Source organism: Notolabrus celidotus, chromosome 7 (assembly GCF_009762535.1).
Source record: "Notolabrus celidotus isolate fNotCel1 chromosome 7, fNotCel1.pri, whole genome shotgun sequence".
Lineage (NCBI taxonomy): Eukaryota > Metazoa > Chordata > Actinopteri > Labriformes > Labridae > Notolabrus > Notolabrus celidotus.
In genome coordinates, this window is record NC_048278.1 from 37,237,454 (window position 1) to 37,245,998 (window position 8,545).

Consider the following 8,545-nt stretch of genomic DNA (forward strand, 5'->3'; position numbering starts at 1 on the left):
GTGGAGGACACAGCGTCCAGGATTTCATCAAACCACAGGACAGTTTTCCACTTCCCCTCAGTCCATCTTAAACGGGCTCAGGTCCAAAGAAGTCTCTGTGGATCTGGATCAGGTTTATATATGGGTTCCTCTTTGCATGGTTCAGTTTTAACCTGCAACTGTGGATGCAGTGACTTCCACTGCAGAGTCATGTCTGTTTTTAATGCAGTGACTTCCACTACAGAGTCATGTCTGTTTTTAATGCAGTGACTTCCACTACAGAGTCATGTCTGTTTTTAATGCAGTGACTTCCACTACAGAGTCATGTCTGTTTTTAATGCAGTGACTTCCACTACAGAGTCATGTCTGTTTTTAATGCAGTGACTTCCACTACAGAGTCATGTCTGTTTTTAATGCAGTGACTTCCACTACAGAGTCATGTCTGTTTTTAATGCAGTGACTTCCACTACAGAGTCATGTCTATTTATAATGCAGTGACTTCCACTACAGAGTCATGTCTGTTTTTAATGCAGTGACTTCCACTGCAGTCATGTCTGTTTATAATGCAGTGACTTCCACTACAGAGACATGTCTGTTTTTAATGCAGTGACTTCCACTACAGAGTCATGTCTATTTATAATGCAGTGACTTCCACTACAGTCATGTCTGTGTTTAATGCAGTGACTTCCACTACTGAGTAATGTCTGTTTTTAATGCAGTGACTTCCACTGCAGAGTCATGTCTGTTCTTAATGCAGTGACTTCCACTACAGAGTCACGTCTGTTTTTAATGCAGTGACTTCCACTACAGTCACGTCTGTTTTTAATGCAGTGACTTCCACTACAGAGTCATGTCTGTTTATAATGCAGTGACTTCCACTACAGAGTCATGTCTGTTTTTTAATGCAGTGACTTCCACTACAGAGTCATGTCTGTTATTTAATGCAGTGACCTCCACTGCAAAGTCATGTCTGTTTTTAATGCAGTGACTTCAACTACAGAGTCATGTCTGTTTTTAATGCAGTGACTTCCACTACAGAGTCATGTCTGTGTTTAATGCAGTGACTTCCACTACAGAGTCACGTCTGTTTTTAATGCAGTGACTTCCACTACAGAGTCATGTCTGTGTTTAATGCAGTGACTTCCACTACAGAGTCATGTCTGTGTTTAATGCAGTGACTTCCACTACAGTCATGTCTGTGTTTAATGCAGTGACTTCCACTACAGAGTCATGTCTGTTTTTAATGCAGTGACTTCCACTACAGAGTCATGTCTGTTTTTAATCTAGTGACTTCCACTACAGAGTCATGTCTGTTTTTAATGCAGTGACTTCCACTACAGTCATGTCTGTGTTTAGTGCAGTGACTTCCACTACAGAGTCATGTCTGCTTTTAATGCAGTGACTTCCACTACAGAGTCATGTCTGTTTTTAATGCAGTGACTTCCACTACAGAATCATGTGTTTTTAATGCAGTGACTTCCACTACAGAGTCATGTCTGTTTTTAATCTAGTGACTTCCACTGCAGAGTCATGTTTGTTTTAATGCAGTGACTTCCACTACAGAGTCATGTCTGTTTTTAATCTATTGACTTCCACTGCAGTCATGTCTGTTTTAATGCAGTGACCTCCACTACAGAGTCATGTCTGTTTTTAATGCAGTGACTTCCTCTACAGAGTCATGTCTGTGTTTAATGCAGTGACTTCCTCTACAGAGTCATGTCTGTGTTTAATGCAGTGACTTCCACTACAGAGTCATGTCTGTTTTTAATGCAGTGACTTCCACTACAGAGTCATGTCTGTTTTTAATGCAGTGACTTCCACTACAGAGTCATGTCTGTTTTTAATGCAGTGACTTCCACTACAGAGTCATGTCTGTTTTTAATGCAGTGACCTCCACTACAGAGTCATGTCTGTTTTTAATGCAGTGACCTCCACTACAGAGTCATGTCTGTTTTTAAAGCAGTGACTTCCACTACAGAGTCATGTCTGTTTTTAATGCAGTGACTTCCACTACAGAGTCATGTCTGTGTTTAATGCAGTGACTTCCACTACAGAGTCATGTCTGTTTTTTAATGCAGTGACTTCCACTACAGAGTCATGTCTGGGTTTAATGCAGTGACTTCCACTACAGAGTCATGTCTGTGTTTAATGCAGTGACTTCCACTACAGAGTCATGTCTGTTTTTTAATGCAGTGACTTCCACTGCAGAGTCATGACCATCTTTCCTTCTGAGAGACTCAGCCTCTGGAGTGTCCTTTGACAGGTAGTGTATGTCTGAAGGTTGATCAGTGCAGCAAGAATACCTGATGATACAGTGTTAAGAAGTTTGCTTCCTTCATAGTTTGACTTCTTTACTAATAGATTAAAATAACACATTTGGCAGCAACGGCTTGGTTCATCCAGATTCAGTGATTTGGCTTTTTTAATCACACTTTAGGCCAAAAAACAAAACAAAAACTAATCCCCTCACTTGTGTGATGAGGTTACTCAGCAGGTGCACACGTTCCTGTTTTCACTTTAATGAATCTCAGGAGAGGAAAGCGACTTCAGAGGAACAACACACAGCCGCATACACTAAGACTGCTGCTTCACTTCTCTGAAACTTGAGCCATTGTTGTGGTTCAGCTGAAACTAGAAACAGAGAAGAAATGAAAAGAAGAGGAGAGAAGAGGAGTTTCAAGGCACAGCTCTCTGACTCCTGAGAGGCAAGCGGTCAGTGAAAGTGTGTGTGATATGAAGTTAAACAGACGAGTGTTCAGAGGACTGGAATGAGCACGAGAGGAGGAAATACTGCAACAAATCTGGAATTACACACAGAAGCGTGGGCAGACAAACACACACACACACACACACACACACACACACACACACACACAGATACATGAAAACTGCTCCGCGGGTGAGTCACGAATAATCAAACGGAGCACTACAGAGCAGTTTTCACTCACACACACTGACACAGATATCTCATGCGTCCTCTCAAGTTTGACACACACACGCCTTTTATCTGCACAAAACACACATTTCTGCACTCGTGAAGAAGGGATTGAAAAAAGCTCCGTGCTCCTTTAAGCGTGGAGTAGCATCATGCCGTCACTCTGAAGGATTCCCCTCATCCATGCATGTCTGATTCTCTGGTCCTCACAAGTATAGAAGCATCTACGTGGTTTCGATTCATGATTACTTACAGCCTCTCGGTGCCTCTGGGGATGCTTTTGGGTACGGAGTGGATCCCCAGGCCGTGACAGTCCACCGTGTTCCCCAGGCAGCTGCAGGGAGACGGGCACGCCTCCACGCCTCCCGGTCCTGCCGCCAGCACCAGGACGACCCACGCCAGCAGCATCCGCAGCCCAGACGGCGGCGAAGAAGAAGCCTGACCCCGGGACGCTGCTACCCTGCAGCCTCCTGACCCGGCTCCATCCCTGCGTCTCCCAGCAGGCATCCTGCTCTCCTGCTGCACTGCAGAAAGCAGCTGAAAGATCCCTATCACCTCTCTTTTCCTGCCTTCTTCTTCTTCTTGGGAGGACTGACCACCAACTACTCGCACCACAACCTCTTCAGAAAGTGGACAGATGGCTTCAAGTGCAGAAAGTGAAGCGGTTCACACACAGGTGAAGTTTTCTGCTGCCACTTGATCCCAAAGTGGCCTTTAAGGGAAAGAGAGGAGGAAAAAAGACAAGTATATCCTCTTCTTCTTCTATCTTGTCCCCGGCTTCAGTGCTCCCTCCAATTGGCTCCTCTTCTTCTACTCTCCTGTGTGTGTGTGTCTCCCTCTCTCTCTCTCTCTCTCCTGCAGCCGTACAGTGTGTTTGCCTCTCCCCTCCACTTTTCATTGAGTCATTGTGCACTGAACAGTGAGCCACTAGAAAAAAAAAAGAAAGGGGGGGACTCCCTCACTCCCTCTATCTCACACACACACAGAGCAATCATCCATCAAAAGCCTTTACAAATAACAGCACAGAGACTCCTCCCACACCCTCACACCCCCCCTCCAGTTACACACATACATGTACACACACAGCAGCAGCAGCAGCAGCAGCACCCGGAGTGAACTCACATCTATTCAGTGACAGCAGAAGCGGGAGCCACCACCTCAAGTGACGGCAGCCTTTTTTCCTCCCCTCTCTTCCCCCTCTCCCTGCTTCTGTCTATCTCTCTCGCCCACATGCGCTCTCCTCTCCTCCCTCAAGGGGGGGGGGGGGGGAGAAAAGAGCCCAAGGCTGCATGGACACGATGAGAAAGAAAAGAGGGAAAGAGGGGGAGAGAGGAAGGAGGAAGGGAGGGAGAAAAGGAGAGGAAATCGTGATCACGCTGAAGCATCCGACCAAGAGAGGCCAGAGAAGGAGGGAGGATTTGTGGAGAAATGTGGAGTGAAAGAAGCGCTGAGGGAGTTCTGTGCTGTGTGTGAAAAAATGATTATATTATTTTGCCACGGATCAGTGCCAAGGCAGCACACCGGGGCGGCAGGAACTTGGTTTGGTTAAGAAGTGGAGGGAGGGGAGGGAGGGAAGGGGTTTCTTGAGAGACTGGCATAACTGGAATGCCATAAGCTGCCAGAGAGCTTACTCAGAAGTCTATTATGAATTCACTGGCAAAGCTCTGAGAATCAAACGGAGCCTAGCTGAGTTTTTTAATCTCCGCAGAAATGCTGGTTTGGGCTTTTGTGATGGCCATATCACCGGGGAGGAAGAGGGGAGAGAAGAAGAAGAAGTGTGAATCATCGGGGATGTGGCGGAGGGAAAAATCCACCACCAAAAAACACCACAAAAACATTTCTACAACACTTTGTAGTTGGGTTTTCTGTTTTAAAAATGACCTTTCAGCACTAAAAAAGTGACCGATAGTCAAAAATCAATGAACGCACAACCATTATGATGATGGATTAATAATTTCAGACATTTCTTAAAGCAAAAACATCAAACATTCAATCATTTGAGCTTCTTAGCTGTAGGACAGTTCTGCGTTTCGTGTCATTTTGAGCCCATGCAGTGACTTCCACTACAGAGTCATGTCTGTTTTTAATGCAGTGACTTCCACTACAGAGTCATGTCTGTTTTTAATGCAGTGACTTCCACTACAGAGTCATGTCTGTTTTTAATGCAGTGACTTCCACTACAGAGTCATGTCTGTGTTTAATGCAGTGACTTCCACTACAGAGTCATGTCTGTTTTTAATGCAGTGACTTCCACTACAGAGTCATGTCTGTGTTTAATGCAGTGACTTCCACTACAGTCATGTCTGTTTTTAATGCAGTGACTTCCACTAAAGAGTCATGTCTGTTCTTAATGCAGTGACTTCCACTACAGAGTCATGTCTGCTTTTAATGCAGTGACTTCCACTACAGTCATGTCTGTGTTTAATGCAGTGACTTTCACTACAGAGTCATGTCTGTTTTTAATGCAGTGACTTCCACTACAGTCATGTCTGCTTTTAATGCAGTGACTTCCACTACAGTCATGTCTGTGTTTAATGCAGTGACTTCCACTACAGAGTCATGTCTGTTTTTAATGCAGTGACTTCCACTACAGAGTCATGTCTGTGTTTAATGCAGTGACTTCCACTACAGTCATGTCTGCTTTTAATGCAGTGACTTCCACTACAGTCATGTCTGTGTTTAATGCAGTGACTTCCACTACAGAGTCCTGTCTGTTTTTAATGCATTGACTTCCACTACAGAGTCCTGTCTGTTTTTAATGCATTGACTTCCACTACAGAGTCATGTCTGTTTTTAATGCAGTGACTTCCACTACAGAGTCCTGTCTGTTTTTAATGCATTGACTTCCACTACAGAGTCCTGTCTGTTTTTAATGCATTGACTTCCACTACAGAGTCATGTCTGTTTTTAATGCAGTGACTTCCACTACAGAGTCATGTCTGTTATTAATGCAGTGACTTCCACTACAGAGTCATGTCTGTTTTTAATGCAGTGACTTCCACTACAGAGTCATGTCTGTGTTTAATGCAGTGACATCCACCAGAGTCATGTCTGTGTTTAATGCAGTGACTTCCACTACAGAGTCATGTCTGTTTTTAATGCAGTGACTTCCACTACAGAGTCATGTCTGTGTTTAATGCAGTGACTTCCACTACAGAGTCATGTCTGTGTTTAATGCAGTGACTTCCACTACAGTCATGTCTGCTCTTAATGCAGTGACTTCCACTACAGAGTCATGTCTGTTTATAATGCAGTGACTTCCACTACAGGGTCATGTCTGTTTATTATGCAGTGACTTCCACAACAGAGTCATGTCTGTATTTAATGCAGTGACTTCCACTACAGAGTACATGGTATCAGTGATCTGTTGGAGATATCATGTAGAGATTAATAAGGTCTCAGGTTTGATGAAGCGTGTCTTTGCAGTTTGGGGACCAGCAGCTGGAGGGCACAGTTTACCCAGCTTTTTATTTACCTCCATACATGAGTGATTATTGCTCGTGGCCTCACTTTGTCTCCTCCCTGCAGACTCGCTATGACGGGTTAATTTAACCAGCCGCTCTTCACAAGTGATGGAAAACAAATTGGCCACAGGCAGCGCCCGTCTGCGGCTGAATTGAATGACTCATTCGGGCGATAATCTGCAACAAAGGGAGGGACGAGATGTTGACATCTCCAGGGAGGGACCCCCTTATTCCTGGGGGGCATAATAGCTTTCTGAGGCAGGGGGTGGGCGGGGAGACGCGTCTGAATTGATTTCTGGGAGGACAGAGCAGATGCTTTTGTTTAAAGACGTCAATCCACCAGACCCTCAGGTTTCAGGAATGAATGAACGTCATGTAGCACAAAAACTATCATACCACTGACAAGAAGCGGATTATCCTCTGATATAGTCAGCCAATGAGAGCATGTTTTGTCAGTTTGATCTATTTAAACAGCAGATTACATTATTATACACATATTTATAATCTGGCATGTCAACGAAGTTCAATCAGGGGACGAAGTTAAAACAATCGACCATTATCATTTCATCTTTAAGCAGATATCAACTAACTCTTAAAACCTCTGCAGGAAATTAAAGCTCATCTGTGAATAAATCAATAAAATTCAAATACCTACCTTGAGTCTTAGACCGTCACAGGAGGTGGAAGAATGCACCTTCAAAAATGTCACACAAATAAAATCAAGGCCAGGGTCTGAGCTGAAATAAAAAGGAAAAACTGCAGTTCCTCGAGTGTCCACTAGAGGCTGGTTGCACAAGCAAAGGACTCTCCATTAGGTCCAGTGTTAAAATGACTATAATTCAACAAAATTTAAGAAGTTCAGGGGAGTACAAGGAGGGTCCATTTCCGGTCCGCTGCTGTCTAGCGTAGCAGGACCTCCGGACAGCTGGAGTCATGTGACCGAGGTTTTCCCCGCAGTAATCACTGAATCAAGGATCCTCCTCCTCCTCCTCTCCTCATCCATGTTGTCTTCCTGGTCCTCTGAAAACCTCTGACCTGTTGACTCCAGGCCTGGCTCCGCTCATCATGACTTTGGTTTGTTGTTGCAGTTAAGTGAAATACGATCTGGTGATAACACAGAGTGTTTTATTCTGAAAATTAACCGGATGTTTTCATTTTGTTTTGGTGAAACCTGACTTCCTGTCCCGCTCCATCTGCTCCGTTGAGATTGATGCGTCGTGCTCCGGCATCCTGCAAAATAGAAGTCTTGAGTATCTGATCCAGAGGGCTCCGACTTGCTGGATCAGAGACGCAGCCGGAACGCAACGGAGCAGATCCAGTGGAAGTTAACACATTGACTAGAATAGAAACCTATCAGATCCAGTGTTGTGATGGATTGGTGATGGATCTGGTGGAGTTATGTTCATAACTTTTTGTCTTAATGTCTTTGAAACAGATGAGTTTAGCTGGTATCTAAATATGGGCGTAAATGAGGATGTGGGGCGTTTGGAGCCAGCCTCAAGTGGACACTCCTGCTGAAGCTAAACTGATGCACTACTGCATTTTTATTGTCCTGTCTTCCATCAGTAATTTGAACACCCCATCAGGCACTCAACCCAATCTAATTAAAGCTCTAAATGTCACTTTGAGCTCTGGGAACCTTTTTCACTGCAGGTAAAAACCTAAAGCCCAGCCCTCATTAAGAAACCTGTCAGATTTCCTTGAGCATGCATGAACAGTTAATCTAAGATTCAGGGTAAAGCTCTATTATCAAGGGTTATATACTCATCTTAAAGCTGCTGGGATGAATCTTTGTTTGAGTCAACTTTGGCGCCCCCCTGTGGAGAAAGCTGATCTCATCATGTTCATGTCTAAGTCATGTTCCCACTCCTGCTTTCTTTTAACTGTCACAATTATCAGACATCATGAAGGCGAATCTGCTGGTTGAAAGGTGTCATTCCATGAAGTCTAGACTAGAATTTAAAACCTGACCTACAAAGCTCTTAATGGTCAGACACCTTCGTATCTTAAAGGGTTCATAGTGCCCTATTACCCCTCTAGACCTCTACGCTCCCAACATGCAGGCCTGCTCATCGTACCTAAAGTCTCTAAAAGTAGTATGGGAGGTAGAGCCTTCAGTTATCAGGCCCCTCTCCTTTGGAATCATCTACCAGTCAGGGTCCGGGAG

General features: G+C 44.4%; 1 protein-coding gene across 1 annotated transcript; it reads right to left on the minus strand.

The window, feature by feature from the left end:
- Positions 1 to 3,163: 3,163 nt before the first annotated feature.
- LOC117815616 (slit homolog 1 protein-like) lies at positions 3,164 to 3,846 on the minus strand. Its single transcript, XM_034687424.1, has one exon. The coding sequence runs from the start codon at positions 3,419 to 3,421 to the stop codon at positions 3,164 to 3,166; it is 258 nt and encodes an 85-aa protein (XP_034543315.1). The 5' UTR covers positions 3,422 to 3,846.
- Between the last annotated feature and the right edge of the window lie 4,699 nt (positions 3,847 to 8,545).

What these genes read in the sequence shown, in the direction of transcription:
- LOC117815616 (XM_034687424.1), bottom strand. Translation starts at nt 3,421, where the DNA reads ATGCCTGCTGGGAGACGCAGGGATGGAGCCGGGTCAGGAGGCTGCAGG.